This window comes from Brassica rapa, chromosome A03 (genome assembly GCF_000309985.2).
Source record: "Brassica rapa cultivar Chiifu-401-42 chromosome A03, CAAS_Brap_v3.01, whole genome shotgun sequence".
Lineage (NCBI taxonomy): Eukaryota > Viridiplantae > Streptophyta > Magnoliopsida > Brassicales > Brassicaceae > Brassica > Brassica rapa.
The window spans coordinates 13,333,868-13,351,336 of NC_024797.2; the positions used below are offsets into that span (position 1 = coordinate 13,333,868).

Here is a 17,469-nt window from a genome sequence, read left to right on the forward strand (position 1 = left end):
ACATGAAAATCAACGTTGTTAAATTGTTTTACACACTTCAGAACCCTTTATTGGATCTCACTTGTGTGTTTCTTCATTTTATAATCATTTCTATATACTATCGCTACTCAAAATCATAGTCAGTTTCTCTTAGCCTAGTCGAGTATATACTAAATTTGAAGGAGCAAGTATATACATACAGAAGGAATCAGAGTAATAACTAATAAGCTACGTATAAGTTATATCCAGACTCAATGGTTACCTTAATGATTCACCAAAAGACGCTTTACTCTTCAAACTCACTCATCTCACAATCCACAACTGTACAGCTGAAAAATATCACTCATAGTCACACTGAACACTCTTTTCACCTCTATCGTTTGCTAAAAGCAACCATATGGGTCAGACATTAGTTTAAGAACATAGCCAAAGGACATCCTCCTCGAGCGGGTAGTTATTTGCGTCTTCAAGACAATGAGCCCCTGACACTGAACCTTTGAGTTAGTCCGTAGTTACCTTTTACCGGTTTAGCAGCCTGGTAAAGAACTAGCAGAGGCAAAGTGAGAGAGAGACCTGCGCGAGTCATTAATATTAAGTGAATGCTCGCGCTGGCTTGACGACGACCCAACAACCCAGCTCGTTGATGCATTCCCCGGGCTAAGTACGTGCGTATATCTTGAGTGGACAGAGCGAGGTGAGTTGTAAGATCCTCGGGAAACAGCATTCCTGAGATCTACTGAGCTCCGGCTAACCGGTATAGGTAGTGAACCCCTATATGACCCGCTTTGGAAGCTTGTATGGGAGCGAGAGTGGGGGAGATACATAGGGCCTGTATGCGGCTGCATTGCTGTGGAAGATGAAGGAATGTCATAAGATGACTGAGAGAAGCTTGTGGAAGGTGACGACGATAACAGAAAAGACGACGTCGGAGTCAGCAAAGGTGTGCGTTCAGATGGTGATGCAGGCATATCAATGTTGATGGTTCTTGCATCCCGTTTACAAACCGGACAAAAGGATCTCCTTTGGCCAAGCCACAAATCAACACATCCAACATGAAACTCTATACAAAAATACAACGAATCAGAAACGTTATTTACATCGAGATGTGAGACAAAAAAGTTACTTACTGTGATTACAAGGTAAGATCCTAAGCTTGTCACCAATACGGTAGTCTTCAATACATATAGCACAAGAGATAGAGGTAGAAGCTTCTTCACAAACACCGTTAAAGATCGTAGCAGGCAACCTTCTAATCGTGTCAACCCCCATACGATGAAACTCTCCACCACCAAGAGACCTAACACGCCGCCTTCTAATCCGATGCCTACGGACAAAGAAGCAAGTGGCAAGTACAGCAGACATAGCAAGAAGAGATATAAACGAGATAGCCATGATAGACCAAGCCGAAGTCTCGAAGCTTGGTACGAGCCACAGCTCCATATCGGCACGACCCGCATACCCTTTGAGTATTTCTCCAGCCGCTTTCGACACAAAGGTCCCGTATATAACCACACCAGATGGGTTCCCCGCCACTACATTTAAAAGATCATTAATTATAATTTAATCTTTGATCATTAAAGAGATTGTGTATTTTTATTTTACTTGATATCAAGAAACCATAATCCTCATTGTCGTAGACAATAGCTGCTTTGTAACCAGCCTTCTGCGCGTTTCTGATCTTTTCCTCGAAACTACAGCCGCCGCGGATGATCAAGACGTACGAAGGAGAAGTGGTTGATCCTTCTTCTTCTACAGTCACTGTGTTAACCAAACTTGAACAAGCATCGAGCGGCTCTGCTACGTACAGTACCCCACACTGATCTGATTTCTTGATCAACGGAGCTGAAAAGGCAAACAGTAAACTATGATAACAAAACCCAAATTCTCAATTTCTAGAATTAGCAGCAAGTTTTCATCTTCCCTACATGCGATCAAACCCTAATTCAACAATTGAATCGAAGGAAGAGTGAGAGAGAAGTTACTGAAATTGGCTTCGATGTCGTCGAAGGAGAGAGATGTGTTCTTCCCGATCAACATCACTTTCGCTGAAGCCAAGTGAGGGATTAGAAGCAGAGATAAGATTAAGATCAAACCACGAGTCATGTTTTTTTTTTCCTGGAGATTTTCGAGCGAACCGTAAACGCGAGACAGTACCGAGGAGCTTAGCAAAGAGAAGCGAAGAATTGAAAAGTATTTTTAGGGTTTTAATAATGGAAGAAAAGCTTGAGTTTCCATAGAGGCGAGGTCAGAGCATATGACTCTCACAATATCTGAATCGTTCTGAATCCTTTTTTTATTTTTGTTCTTTTAATTTGCGTGTAACAGTAATTTTGAGAATATTTCTAAAAGTATCCAAAATGTTCGTTTTGACACAAAAAAGGCCTAAACTTTCTTAGATGCGTAAGAAACCCCGCGGAGTAGGAAATGAAATTAGACAAGTGACGAAATGGGACTCTCTGGTCTCTAACACTCGTGTTCTGCTTTAAGAACACTGAACCAGTGTGCGTTGAATAAAATCGTATTCGGATGGCCGACACCAAATAAAGAAGATAAGAATGCAATGATCGGGAGTGTAAGGGAATCTACATGATGGAATGACAAATAGGATTCGTGGAAATTTAGTCAAATGGAGATGGATGGTTGATTGGTTTGTATAATGGCCCACTTTATAAGATATAACGAGTTTGGAAAATTTTATTCGTAAACATCGGTGAATACATAACAAGGTGTTGAAATCCGCGAAATTGTTAAAGATTTGGGGAAAACTGTGATGGTTAAAATCATAGTCCCAGAATGAATGGCTTAGGGATCTCTTTTTGTATTTACACGTCGAAATTGGTTAGGTATTTCATTTTCTCTTCTTTTTTTTTTTTCGAGCCGTGTTTCTTTTTTTTTAACAAAGAAACTAACTTATCTCCAACAGTAAGTCTCTGCAGTTTGTAGTGTGATAAAATCGATTTTGATAAATTTTAACGAATAGAGTTTATGAGACAATGAATTCAGCATTTTATGCCTTAAGCGATATTCAGGTACAAAATGGTCAATTTTCAGTAAATTGGACAAACAAGTCTATTAGAGGATCTCTTAATTTTAATGATAACAATGTTTTTTAAACCTAATAATGATGTTTTTCTCAAAAACCATATCGTTTTCTATATAAATAGATGGATTTTCTTTATTTCTTCACATCCGAAACCAAAGATAATTTTCTCTCAAAATGTCTCCCCCTTCCCAATATATGCGATCTAAGATCTTCATATGTTCCTCACCAAAACTTGTCTCCAGTCTGTAAATGCCTAACAAAAGGCAAGGAGATCGTTTATGAATCAAAATCACCATCAGATGAATCTGGTTTGTCAAGTCTTGTCGCGTTGATCAGGTGATACTATGATTCTCTTCAAAATGTTTCTACTCTCGACTAAGCTCAGCTGCAATGGGTTCAGTTTTTTGAAGACATGAATCAACATGACACCGAGACTCATGAAGATGTGGACTCTTAAAAGATATCAGTGAGAATGAATTCGGCGTAAAGATGATTCACAAATTGTAAGTCACCGAAGATGATAGTTCTTCTTCAATATCGCAAGAAGAGTACCATCTACTGGTTAGTAAACGAAAAAGCCTCATTCTTCAAGAAGTGATTCCACACACAGACATGCGACCATCTATCATTGAATGACATGAGTTCATCGATCATCAGAGTACCCTCTAATGGTTAGTCAAAGAAGCGGCCTCATTCTTCAAGAAGTGATTCCACACACAAACATGCAATCATCTATCATCAAATGACATGAGTTCATCGATCCTCTGCCAAAATTTTCAACCATGAAGTTTGTTTCAGATGCATTGGAACCACTCTCACTCAATGTCAGCTTCACCTTTCATATTACAAATCTGTGCAAGCTTTGAAAACAGTCTGGTATCTTATGAGCACTTTCGGACAAGGAATTATTTTGTTCTCTAACTCCAACTTAAATGTAACAAGGTGGTGTAATTCTGATTGGCAACATGTCCCATAACTATGTGTTCTCTTAACGGTTGGATAGTACAAGTTGGAGCATCTCCTATCTCTTGACAAACTAAAAAGCAGGACACCGTTTCATTTCGAGGTAACAAGAGAGCTCAACTGGATTAAAACATTACTGCGAAAGATGGATCATGATCACACATAAAAAATGACAATTGAGTGTGACAGCAAATCGGCTATTCTATCAGTTCTAATCCCATTTTTCATGAACGGAAACAACATATCGAACTTGATTGTCATGATGTTCAAAATTAGATTATAAAAGAAGTAATCAAGCATTTTCATGTGAGCACTCAGCACTAAGGATCAATTGACCGATATTTTTACCGATGACATTGAATAGAAAGGAGTTTGGTAGTTTCGTTTTCAAGTTGGTATTTCAAGATTTTATGCTCCAATTAATGGAAAATGTATTGCAATATGTTAAATAGATAAATACGGTTTCGATATCATTTCTTATCATATTAGATTAGGGATCTTGTAATATGTATAAATACAATACTTTAAGATCCATGAAATACAAGTTGAACATTCTTTAATTCACTATTTGTCATAGTGCCAGGAAACAATATATTTTATTGAATTTAGAAATTAAAAATGATTAATCAAATGTTTCGGCGAAATTAAAAAGAAAATAAAACTTTAACATCGTGAGATACACGTACATTTAAATAAATATGTGTTTGTTCTAGTGACCGATATAGAATACATTGCATGTTCTGATTAGGATTAGCAAAGTAGACAACACGTCATACATGATATACATCATTGTCGTTTTCAAATTCTTCGGAAAGTATCTCCAATTTAGCTAAAACTTATAACTATACATATCGTATCGCTCACAAGACAACGTGTTGTCCACTCTCCACGACTTTTCTGTTTAATTGATGAACATAAATTAACTATTTTTACGAACATTTTTTAGGAAATAAAAATAGTTGCAGGAACAATTCCACGAAATTTGCATGGAACAAACGAGTCAATAGATGATGATGAACTATACTATTTTTAATCATATTTTATCTAATAATTACTTTAATTATTTTCTTGATTCAGAAGTAAGTAGTATAATATAGTTCAAGAGATATAATTTCTAGGATATTCAGTCTTTCTAATACATTTATCAATATAGTTGTTGTCATTTTTCTTTTTTCTTGTATCAGTCCAGCGTCATTTCTGTATGAGTCCAAAGTCATTTATGCAGCCACCAATTCAATTAGAAAAAATAAGATTATTGATTTGAAAAATCTTGAGTTCAGACTTATTTTCAGAAGATATTAGATGGATCAATAAAGGAATCTTACAACATTTTATTAAATTCTTGTAAAATAAGTAATGTTTTGTTTTCCAAAAAATCATATTGGCGAGCTGACCATTCCCAAAAAGGATAAACTTTAGAATTTACAGTCTAACGGGTGACTAAAAAAATCGAAAAGAATATTCACTTCTTTAACATTCCTAAAAAAATATTACCATTTAATTTATTAGGAATAATTTTCTCTTTTCATTCATTCTCGTTCTTTTTTATCGTAAAAAAATAAATGAACAAATTTGTTCTTTATTAATATATTTTTTTGGTAAAATATTAATATAAAGCTGTTGTTGTCTTTCAAGTGGTCCGTGAAACTAAGTAGTTTACTTTCCTTTCTAAACCCGTTTTTAAGTTCCTTAACAAACATTTTGAACACAGTTTTGTACACTATATTTTTTAGGTTATTATCTTTTTGTTAAAAAGGCCTTATATATATTATAAAATTTATCCATAACATAACATGATCTACAAAAGATATGATATCGGTATTGATTTTTCTCATCAAATACACAATTGTATTCATATTTAAGTATGAAATACAAAAAAAAATATTAATATTTTATTAGTTTTTTTTAAAATTCGATCAAATATAGCTACAATTGTCTTCACATCTCTTTAGCTATTAATAGTAGTAAATTGCATAAATGGCCCGTCCCTACCCCTCCCACAGTCCCAATCAATAGATTTATCTTTCACTTAAAGAAAAAATGTAAATGCGAATGGTCACGCGGTAATAATAAAATAATAATTGCATAAAGAAAGAGTCAAGCACATGGAGCAGAATGAAGGGTGGTTTGTTTCTCGCCTCCTCTCCCACTCTTTAAACAAAAACAAAACAAAAAACAAAACAAAGTCATCGTCTCCCTTCTCCTTCCTCTTCATCCATCTCTCAAAACCAAAATCAGAAAATGGAGAAACCAAGCTCTAGACGACCTTCAAGCAGCGTCCTCCCTTACGAAACGCCAAGACTCCGAGATCACTACCTCCTCGGCAAGAAGCTAGGCCAGGGCCAATTCGGGACGACCTATCTCTGCACGGAGAAATCCTCCTCCGCCAACTACGCCTGCAAATCGATCCCCAAGCGCAAGCTCGTGTGCCGCGAGGATTACGAGGATGTGTGGCGCGAGATTCAGATCATGCACCACCTCTCCGAGCACCCCAACGTGGTTCGGATCAAGGGGACCTACGAGGACTCCGTGTTCGTGCACATTGTCATGGAGGTCTGCGAAGGCGGGGAGCTTTTCGATCGGATCGTTTCCAAAGGGCATTTCAGCGAGCGCGAGGCTGCGAAGCTGATTAAGACGATTCTTGGCGTGGTGGAGGCGTGTCATTCCCTTGGTGTGATGCATAGAGATCTCAAGCCTGAGAATTTCTTGTTTGATAGTCCCAATGATGATGCTAAGCTTAAGGCTACCGATTTTGGTTTGTCTGTCTTCTACAAGCCAGGTTTGATTATTATCGCTTCTTGATCCAGCAAAATGGTTTCTTGATTGGTTGAGAGCATTGTTAGGGACATGTTTTCTTTGAATATATCTTTCCCTATCAGGCTTTGACACTTAAATTGATTGCTTTTCAAGAAATGTTTTGTTTCGTTTCTTGATCGAAAAATGGTTTCTTGATTAGCTATATTATTGCCTCTTGTATTTCGTTTGTTCATTGATTGCTTCTTGGTTAGAAATCGTGTTGGTTGAGCAATGTTAGGTACATGTTTTCTTTGAACAAATCTTTTTGAAACTTATCTAAGATTATGTGATTCCAATGTAGCAAAAAGGTTCATCATTTCAGATGTGAAACATGTGCGTATTTAGTTTCTTGATCCAGAAAAGTTGCTAGACTTTGATAAAAATCGGGTCTTTGTTGAATGGGTCAATTCAACTTTACTGCTTGAGCATTATTGTTAGGTGACTTTTTGTTGAGATAACAAATGAATCCCATCCAGTCAAAATGCTTTATTAATTAAAATGTGTAACCCATGCTTATGCATCAATGCCTTTAGAGCCTGTTTCACTGCCTAACCAGACTATCATTATGTTGTTTTATCTCTTCAGGGCAGTATCTGTACGATGTAGTGGGAAGTCCGTATTACGTTGCCCCCGAGGTTCTTAAAAAATGTTATGGACCAGAGATAGATGTGTGGAGCGCTGGTGTTATCCTTTACATCTTACTAAGTGGTGTTCCTCCTTTCTGGGCAGGTAAGTTTATAAAAAGAAATTATCTTTGTTGCTATAACGAATCACCTACACTACTAATGCCTCTCTGTTCTCATTTTGTTCTCATTTGCTTTGCAGAAACTGAGTCGGGAATCTTTAGACAGATTTTGCAAGGGAAGTTAGATTTCAAATCTGATCCGTGGCCCACTATCTCAGAAGGTGCCAAAGATTTGATTTACAAAATGCTTGACAGGAGCCCCAAGAAACGCATCTCTGCACATGAAGCATTGTGTAAGCTAATTGTTAAGGATTGTGTTTCGTTGTTAGTTAGTTCCTGTATGATGTAAGAATTGATTTTTTACTCTGATGATATATTAGGTCACCCGTGGATCGTAGATGAACAGGCTGCACCAGACAAGCCTCTTGATCCAGCAGTCTTGTCACGACTAAAGCAGTTCTCACAAATGAACAAGATTAAGAAAATGGCCTTAAGGGTAAAGAATTAACAAAGTAATAGAGTTTTTATTCTCCTTCTTTAATATCCAATCACATTGGTTAGGTCATCGCTGAGAGGCTCTCGGAGGAAGAAATTGGTGGTCTGAAGGAACTGTTCAAGATGATAGATACAGACAACAGTGGAACAATCACCTTTGAAGAGCTTAAAGCTGGCCTGAAGAGAGTCGGATCTGAACTAATGGAATCAGAAATCAAGTCTCTTATGGATGCGGTAAGGCTCTCTTTTAATTTCTCCACACAAAAGATGTTGTGCTAGGTTCTCACGAGGCATGAACTGGTGTGTTTGGCAGGCGGATATAGATAACAGTGGGACGATAGACTATGGTGAATTTCTAGCAGCGACATTACACATGAACAAGATGGAGAGAGAGGAGAATCTGGTGGTTGCGTTTTCATACTTTGATAAAGACGGTAGCGGTTATATCACCATTGATGAGCTTCAACAAGCCTGCACTGAGTTTGGTCTCTGTGACACTCCTCTTGATGACATGATCAAGGAGATTGATCTTGACAATGTAAGGATATATTACAACTTTGTCCTTTTTTCTTAGTAAAAACTGATGCACATACGATGTTTTGGTTTGGTATAGGATGGGAGGATTGATTTCTCAGAGTTTACTGCTATGATGAAGAAAGGAGATGGAGTTGGGAGGAGCAGAACCATGATGAAAAACTTGAACTTCAATATAGCTGATGCTTTTGGGGTTGAGGAAACTAGCACTGCTGAAACTGATGACAAACCAAACTAAATATAGGTTTTGGAAATTGAGAAATGAGGACCCCTGAAAGGAAAATTGAATATTTCATCTCTCTGTGTTTTGGTTTTGTTTTTTACTTATTTTTGTAGATGATAATGCGCAACTTTCTGAATTTTGTTTTAGTATGGATTATTTTTGCTTCATCATTCCCTGCCTTCATGAAGTTTCAATAAAAAAAAAACTTTAATATTTGCACTATGAATAATTATTGTGGTGTAAGGTGTTATATTATGTTGGCATTTCAATTTAATTTGTGACTATTTTTAAACCATTATCAGTTGATTAAGACCTTCAAAGTTCATAAGCATACATATAACTGTTTTGCATGAGACGAAAGTCTCTCTCATTGTCAGTCAATGTTGAGAAAATAAAGCAGAGGAAGAGGGCACAAAAACAGAGGATTGGTGCCAAGTATATGGAGAGAAAAATGAAACACTTAATCATATGATGTTCCACTGTAGAGTTTCTAGAGAAATATGGTCTCTGGCTCCCACTACTTTTAAGGTACCCAACGAGGAAATTTCTCTTCTTCAAAATCTAAATAGTATCATAAGAGATGTGAAAGAAAACAAAGAGGAGATATTGAGCTTTTTTATGGGTTGGAGAATCTGGAAAAATGAGGAATGACCTGATTTTCCAGCAAAATAGACAACATATTTTACAGGTCATACATGGAGCATTGCGTGAATGTCAATAATGGAGAGAGGCGCTCCAGCTCGCAAAACAAAGTACACAATTGGATAGGGAGACAATTCCAAAAACTAAAACCATACAAGAGGTACTCCCTTGCTCGGCGTCTATGTATTGCTTGGTAGATGCTTCTTGGGTTAATGAGAAAGAGGTCGGAGGGCTTGGATAGTCCTTATACAGTAAAGAAGGCGTCCATAAACTTCATGCCTCCTCTTCAATCATGCCCACAAACTCTCCATTAGAAGCTGAAGCATGCTCCATTCTTATGGGGGTTCAAGAAGTATGGAAGCTAAGATATAAACATGTAGCTTTTAGGACTGATTGCAAGCAACTTAGAGATGAGTTACATCAGCAAATGGCTGAACAAACCATCTTCAAAGTCCGTAACACAGAGGTATTATCTATGGTACGGGACATTGTGGCAATGGCCAAAGAGTTTAGTTTTACTTTTCATTATGTACCTAGAGCTTTAACTAGGAATGTTGATGTAATGGCTAAAGAAGCTAGACAAAGACAAAAGAACTATGTAATGTCTTGGCAGTTTTAATAATAAAATGTGTAGCCAAAAAAAAAGGAATGTCTTCAAGCATTTACATAATCTATTACACGTGCCAGCCACAAAAATCTCCTATACATTAACCGAGAAACATTACAATTTATTTTTGTAGCCACGTGTCATCATTAAAATGATTCTTAGAATCATTAGAGAAATATGTTGGTTCATCTAATTATGTAATAAGTTTTTTATTAAATTCACCATTAATCATTATTAATATTCTTTTTTATTTCCTTAAATAAAAATTACGAAATTACCTAATATGCCTAAAATATATAGAACAATTAGTGATTTTGAATAATAAACATTTGATAAAAACTAGTGTATCTTCTATCATATTATTTAATTTAAAATTATTAAAATAAATTAAATAACCACATTAACCATATAATAAATTTTAGAATTTACTGTATATGTTATATTTTAAATTGTTAAATACGACTATAAGTTACTAAAACTGTTAAAAGTCTCATATTCAAATTTTATGATCTATAGTTTAAAATTTTTGTTATAAAAAAATACAAATAGTTACAAAATCATATAAGTAAAAAGTATAATTTAATTAATTATTAAAATTAATATATATATATGCATATATTTTAAATAAAACTATATACCATATAAAATGCATAAATATTTTAATTTCAAAATTTTTTTTGAAAATTTTTTTTTGATAAAAGATTTGAACAAGCATTAACAACTTAATTTTAGAAAAAAAATATAAATGTTAATTTCAAAATGAAAATTTTGTTATCAGTAATTTTTAAAGTTTTTGTTATAAATTATGTAAATGATCAAAAAAGTTATATGAGTAGAAAACATCATTTAATACGCAATATATATTTTTTTAAAAACAAGAATATATGTATGTTAATATCACTAAAATTTAATTATATATTTTATCAAATAAAAAAATTATTGTTTAAAATAATAAAATTAATTTATATATTCGCATCATTTTAATTATATATGTAATAATTATTGGCTTTTAATTATTCAATATATATTTATTATTTCGTAATATATAAAACATAATACATAAAATAATATATATATATAATACACATTCTATACAAAACGCGGATTTTATATATATGCGCGCTTTGTTTTAGGAAGAAGTAGAAAAGAAAAACTATGTGTTAATGTAATTAGTTGCATTAACTAGTAATCAGTGATATATTAAGAAATCATACACATATTTAAATATTTATAAGTAAATGGTTTATAAATTATATATATGAAATTAAATAAATATTGATTCTATTATCAACTTAGTTTGACATATAATTTTTGGTATAAAATTCAGACCAATTTCATTATTTATTTTACAACATATTCAGTTGCAACAATCCAACTAAATTGAACTAACTGGTTCTAATTAGGCTAAAATGTGAATAATTTTGTTCTTATATTTTAATATATTTATATAATTCTATATATGGTACATTTATCTAGAATATACTTTTCCGAAGAAAAAGAATAATGTGGAAGAGTCAAAACGACATTATCACTCTCAAAACCTTCGAGGCGAAATGCAGCCAACGCATTATGAAGGTTGAGATTGGAGCTTCTTATACATGCAGCTAACGGATTATGAAGGTTAACTGGTTAAGACACTAATTTTATGATATTTTTTCTTTTCAGATATAATATTGAGAAATACAGAAAACATAAGTCTCCTATCACTCATTTTCCTCGCTTGCATCTTTACTCTAGTTTGCAATAATTTTGAAACTTAAGTAGCTCTAGATTTTTTTTTTTATAAAGGATTTAAGTAGCTCTAGATTCTGCACCAGTTAATGCAGCATATAGGAACTCTAGAGATTACAACAGTAAAATATCGATTCAAAAGGTAGCACTAGTGTCTATATTATTCAACAACATAACATCGCACAATTCCGCATACATCTGTGCATAGATTCAAGGGCACTTGAGGCGGCCACCGCGAGTGGTAATGGAGGCGTAGCAAGGGCATAGATGATGGTTTCCATGTGTGCCAGGTGGTACACAGTTGCATCGGGAACAACAGCTGTTGCATGCTCTCAAGCAAAGATTCGGCCTGGACGATTTGCTGCATCTCCCTTTGCATCTCCCATTGCAATCTACACGTGCACATACATAGTCAAAACTATAAACTAAAGTGACCAGTTGCCACAAAGACAAACGAACAACATTGGTTATTGCTGAACGCTATCGTTGGTCGGTATTAGCTGCAGTCGTTTAAGAAGCTATTTACGCACATAAATATACTTCATACGTGTTAGGTTTACGTACCGATTTTAACAGCACCTTCACTGCCTTCTGCACCTTCAGCAGCGTGAACATGAAGCTGAAGAGAATGATCATTCATCAATACCATACACACATAACTTAAGTATTAATAGGATTCAATTATATCAAATGATTCTAGGAAAATAAAAGACATAATGTTGAACCTCATATGTGGTAAGGCAGACAAGGATAAGCAACATAAGCAGTGTCGTCCGAAAGATTGCCATATCTGAAAAGCATGCAATTTCGACAAAGCAGGATACAAAACTATTTTCAATTCTCTTCTATATTGTATTTCGGCTATATGTGTATGGTAACTTCCTTGGAATATTTATAGCGGGTATCCAATTATTATATTGTTTTAACCTTTTTGTTTTTATTATCACTGGAAAGCATTTGATAATCCACACATTTTCTGGTCAGCAAAGAGTCCATACATAATGAGCTGGATGACCGTGGTTTCTTTTAGCTACATACGATAATGAACTCTTTGAAACGTTTTGATTTGAAATGAACTTCTCTTCGTTCATCGACATCAATTATCGATTAGTGTTACTAAAATTTATTACTACTTACATTACTCGTTCATGTTAGATATAAATACATATTTGTTTAATTATGTGTCTACGATTAACTAAAATGTATAAGAAATCTAAGATAAACTAAAATTAACTTTTTGTGTACATGTATAACATGGACATGTTAAATCGAATTTGTGTACTGTCTGCCGGAAGACATGTGGTTCGAGATGTAAGTGTACTGGCAAGTGCGTGGTGATGTGGAAGGATATGAACATGCCAGCGAGGTGGAATTCACATGGTACATAGGGGCGATCTATCTCGTTGAAAAGGGTAAAGTTCCATTTAATGAGAAGAATTGGTGGCAGCTGAAGAGCAACGCTCTCAAGTGTTTTTTAACACACATCATACTATTTAAGCGTCCGCCCTTTACACGTGTATCATGTATATGCAGAATTTGTTTTTTTTGTTCTCTTCTCTTTTCTCCAAAAAGAATTTGAATCCAGACAAGTGTTTTGAATAGAGACAAAATGAATCTTATCAACGTACAAGACCAGTTTTGACATTTATTAAATTATGCAAGAAAGAGCCCTATAAATTTTATGTAAAAGATTAACTTAGAAACAGTATTATTATATAGTATTAAAAATAAATATTAATACATTTTATAAAATTTGGGTTTCTTGTAATTAGATGCCCAAATTCATCTATCAAACATGTATATCAAGTTCTATAAACGTAGTCTTTAAATTAACAGTGTTCATAGTTGATTCAAAATTTGTTTGAAACATAGTCACATATACAATTTTATATATTTAAAATTATTTATGTAGTAATGAATATAGAGAAAAAGAATAAGGAAAATTATAAATTGTTTTATAACTCATACAAATAGTTTATAAGTCTTTGAAATTTTTTTTTATAAATGATTAAATTTTTATGACTAATATTATAATTTTTAGAAAAACATTCAATCTTCGTTTTCCGAACTTATAGATGATTTTATTATGCTTTATAAGTGATTTATAAAGATTTTAAAATTTTCTATCTGCATTTATAATCATCTCTTATAATTCTTTATGAAAATTTTATAATTAATTTTACAAGATTTTATAAATAATATTTGTAATATTTTATCCATTTTAGTTATTTTGTAAAATGTTCTAAAATTTTAATAAATTAGTTTATAAGATTTTTAGTGAGAATACCTTTCAACTAATTCTTTTAATTTAGATCCAAAATTGACATAATTATAGATATAGGGTAACATATAATTCTTTGTAAGTAAAGCTAATTATGTTAAAATATTAGTTACGAATTTATTTTCTGATTCAAAAACAACTAAAAGATTTTAACAATAAAAACTTTAAGCAATTAACTCTATAATAATTTTTATATTTGCCGGTCCTCAAACATATGTTTTACCAACACATGATACACATCTGAACAAAGAAATGTATAATATATCTTTAAACCGTTAAATTTATATTCTTAACACCAAAATATTTTGATAACTAAAAAGTGTTTTAGATTTAGAAACCAGCTTTGTTGTAACCAACTTTGTTGTAACTTGTAACCAAATTTTCATTCATGAATGATATTTACAATTTAACAAAAAAAAAAACTCTTTTTCTTTTGTGACAACGAAATTCATTCACTAAAATGGGTCGAGGCCCAAAACCAAACAAGAGTTAACCCACTGGAGGATTTGCTATAGACACATACGAAAACACTTTTTAGCTAAAGCATCCGAGAGAAAGTTTTCATATCGTGAGATATGAGAGAAACAGAAAGAACTAAAGCCGGATGAGATTGATCGGATGTCACGGATGATTCCGATCAACTCTTTCCTCTGGTGTTTCCCGTTGATTTCTCCGATAACATTCTCATGCGTGAAGGATCCTTCGATTGGTCTGGCAAGCGTGTTGCCAGTGAAGTTCCAAGCTAGCCCTGCCCACTTTCTTGATTTGTCCCAAACTGCGTCCTTCTTACATGATATTTGGTTGTTGAATATCGATGTGTCTGTGGGATTACACACTTGAAGATGAAGCTTGATCGATAGTCACATAATCAGCGGACAGTTTCTTGTTTCCCTTCACATCTGTGAAGATGAAGCTTGATCTATCATAGAACCTACGAATATACTTCTACCAAAGCCCATATTACTAATCGATCACACACAACAAATCAAGCGATACTGCCAAGAAAATCTGATAAACATTCTAATCAATCAAATAAAAATTTAATTTGTGATTCATCTAAGTACAAGCATCCACATTGGTCCTTTAACAATTAATGTTTGTTTATTTCAGTAGCTGTAACGAAACCATAAGATGGAGAGACTAGATACAAACAAAGAAACGAACTAGTGAAAGACTAAAACCGAACCCAACACCGAGTACACTGAGCAATACAATCTCCTTTACAATCCACATTGTACCCCAACACTTTCGGGTTCCGAAGCAACAGACTTCGCAGCGACTTACCGGTAATCCCCCATTGATTTTCCAAGATCCCAATGTTGGGTTTCATCTCTTCTTCTAAGCTGCAACCAAGCACTTCCGGGAACTTCTTCAGCACTTTGTGAAGATCCTCGTCTGACAAACCGAGACTTCTAAGGAACTCAAGCACATGATTCAAAGCTTCCACCTTTGGATTCTCCTTCACTCGTTCTTCTGTCCAGTAAGGAGAGTGGATATGACCAAACGCTTTTCCTAGTATCTTGTCTTGCTCCTCTACGCTGAAATCAAAACGAGACAGAGCTTCTTTGCATTCTTCCCATGTCTTCGGCTCATCACCAGAGGTTTCCACTTGCGTTGGTGAACAGACCACTATCCACTTGTTTCGTGGACCACGAGATCTCCTTACTCCTCCAGCCACGCCATGATATGACAAGTTCAGGCTCAATGGTAGAACACTAGTGCATGTTACAGAATCACCCTGCGAAACAAAAGCAATGTATGTCAAAAGGGATTTAAGAAAAGACCGCGAGAGGATTGTTAGCTCGATTACGTACTGCAGAGTGTCGAAAGCATTTGGCAGGACCCAATGTAGCCAAAGGGGAAGCTAAGGAGCTTCCTAACATCTCCTGTTTCAGTAAACCAAAGAGCATCCAGAAGAAATCAGTAACTCCATGCACAATAATGTTGGTATCAATTGGTATAGTAACAAGATCAGTGCAAGCTAATAGTAGCCTAAAGGTGAAAGTCCTCGACCACAAATGGACTTAAAAACATTGTCAACCAAAGCTCCCACATCAAAGGACAAAACTTGCACGAACATAATCTAAAACAGAACTGATGAACAGAATCATTCTTCTCAGTTTCATAGAATCTAACACAATAGCAACACTACCCGACAAAATTAAATTATGTTTAAAGCAATTCAGAAGCCTTTTGTAATTAAAAAAAAATCCCAAATTTCGGGAAACCGTAAAACTCAGAACTAATTGGATTCAAGAATCTAACTTTCCAAAAAGTACAGAATTGAGATTGAAACGACGATCGAGAACATCAACGACGAAAGTCAGAGGCTATTCATGATCAGAAGTTAGTGATCGGAGACCTGGACTGCGAAGAAACTATAAACCAGAAACAAACACTGAGTCAGATATGAAACCGTTGGTATAGAGAAGGTTAGGTGGACAGGTAAGAGAAGAAGGAAGAACCAAGCATTGTTTGGTTCAGAGAAAAGAAAGGTCGCTTTCTGAAATTGCGTCTTTATGCTGTATCCAACAGTCAACTGACACCAGAAACGTTATAGTGTTTTCTAAACAATTTTAGACCGGCTGGTTCAACCGATTGAATTGTGATCCAGACCCCAATCCGGTTATGTTTTCCAATTTATACCAATACGCAACGACCTTACATTGTTTGAAAAATTTCATAAAAAGAAAAAAAAATTGAAGAGAAAAATATACAGTTGTTAAAAAAAAGAATGAAAAATATACAGCTGAATTGGGTCATATTCTAAACTAGGTAGAGATCTACGTGTTGTGAATGGTGAAATTATAGCGACATTAATATAATTTAATTTTTTTGTGAGTAGTTTGCATAAATTTGATTATGCATGTTGTTTGTAATAATGAAACAATCGTATGAATATGTAATATATAATAATATATCATCATACACATATAGTTTGTACTGATAATGAAGAGGATTGAGATGAAAGATAAGAGGGAGAGCAAGAAAAAAGAGAAAGTATAAACATGACGATTGGGATGAAAAGAGAAGAATAAATGGAGATGAGGATGAAGAATACGCAAAGAGAATAAAAAGAAGATAAAAATGTTGTAACATTGTACTATGTTATATCGATAAAATAGAATAGTATAGTGTGTTATTTACAAGAAAACAAAAAAAAAATATATATATATATAAGAAAGAAGAAGCATATCATAAACAAAATAAATTTGTATGTGTTTTGTGGTTTATATAATTCACAAAATAAAATAATTATATTAAATTGTGTATGTATTATTCTATTTATCATAATTATATAGAATAGTATGCACATTTCTCTATTTTAACATTACTATCAAATTAATCAAATATATATTCGTTTTTAAAAATCTGAAATATGTTATGTATAAGAAATATGTTTGTTTATTAGTAAGATTCAAAGTTATATAATCATTTTTTAATTCTAAAAATGACATATCCAAGAAACATATGATAACATCATTGGGTC

The 17,469-nt window shown here is 34.1% G+C and overlaps 4 protein-coding genes across 6 annotated transcripts; 1 reads left to right on the plus strand and 3 right to left on the minus strand.

The window, feature by feature from the left end:
• Positions 1 to 129: 129 nt before the first annotated feature.
• On the minus strand, positions 130 to 16,113 carry LOC103858525 (receptor homology region, transmembrane domain- and RING domain-containing protein 4). The gene is made up of 6 exons (XM_009135900.3): positions 16,108 to 16,113; positions 4,978 to 4,984; positions 1,962 to 2,091; positions 1,582 to 1,821; positions 1,107 to 1,511; positions 130 to 1,039 (listed from the first exon to the last, which is right to left on the minus strand). Exons 3-6 carry the CDS (start codon positions 2,080 to 2,082, stop codon positions 507 to 509), a joined length of 1,299 nt encoding a protein of 432 aa, XP_009134148.1. The 5' UTR covers positions 2,083 to 2,091; positions 4,978 to 4,984; positions 16,108 to 16,113; the 3' UTR covers positions 130 to 506.
• LOC103858526 (calcium-dependent protein kinase 4) lies at positions 6,227 to 8,933 on the plus strand. Its single transcript, XM_009135901.3, has 7 exons — positions 6,227 to 6,764; positions 7,367 to 7,510; positions 7,607 to 7,759; positions 7,847 to 7,962; positions 8,028 to 8,195; positions 8,275 to 8,499; positions 8,575 to 8,933. Exons 1-7 carry the CDS (start codon positions 6,227 to 6,229, stop codon positions 8,731 to 8,733), a joined length of 1,503 nt encoding a protein of 500 aa, XP_009134149.2. The 3' UTR covers positions 8,734 to 8,933.
• Positions 11,712 to 12,580, minus strand: LOC103858527 (gibberellin-regulated protein 3). Its single transcript, XM_009135902.3, has 3 exons — positions 12,424 to 12,580; positions 12,263 to 12,317; positions 11,712 to 12,090 (listed from the first exon to the last, which is right to left on the minus strand). The coding sequence occupies exons 1-3, from the start codon at positions 12,484 to 12,486 to the stop codon at positions 11,909 to 11,911; spliced, it is 300 nt and encodes a 99-aa protein (XP_009134150.1). The 5' UTR covers positions 12,487 to 12,580; the 3' UTR covers positions 11,712 to 11,908.
• On the minus strand, positions 14,991 to 16,589 carry LOC103858528. Of its 3 annotated transcripts, none has more exons than XM_009135905.3 (3): positions 16,342 to 16,589; positions 15,794 to 15,865; positions 14,991 to 15,717 (listed from the first exon to the last, which is right to left on the minus strand). In XM_009135905.3, the coding sequence occupies exons 2-3, from the start codon at positions 15,860 to 15,862 to the stop codon at positions 15,154 to 15,156; spliced, it is 633 nt and encodes a 210-aa protein (XP_009134153.1). In that variant the 5' UTR covers positions 15,863 to 15,865; positions 16,342 to 16,589; the 3' UTR covers positions 14,991 to 15,153. The 3 variants fall into 3 exon arrangements, with proteins under 3 accessions (XP_009134153.1, XP_009134152.1, XP_009134151.1); XM_009135904.3 differs by having other exon boundaries at positions 16,245 to 16,512; XM_009135903.3 differs by having other exon boundaries at positions 16,249 to 16,510.
• Between the last annotated feature and the right edge of the window lie 880 nt (positions 16,590 to 17,469).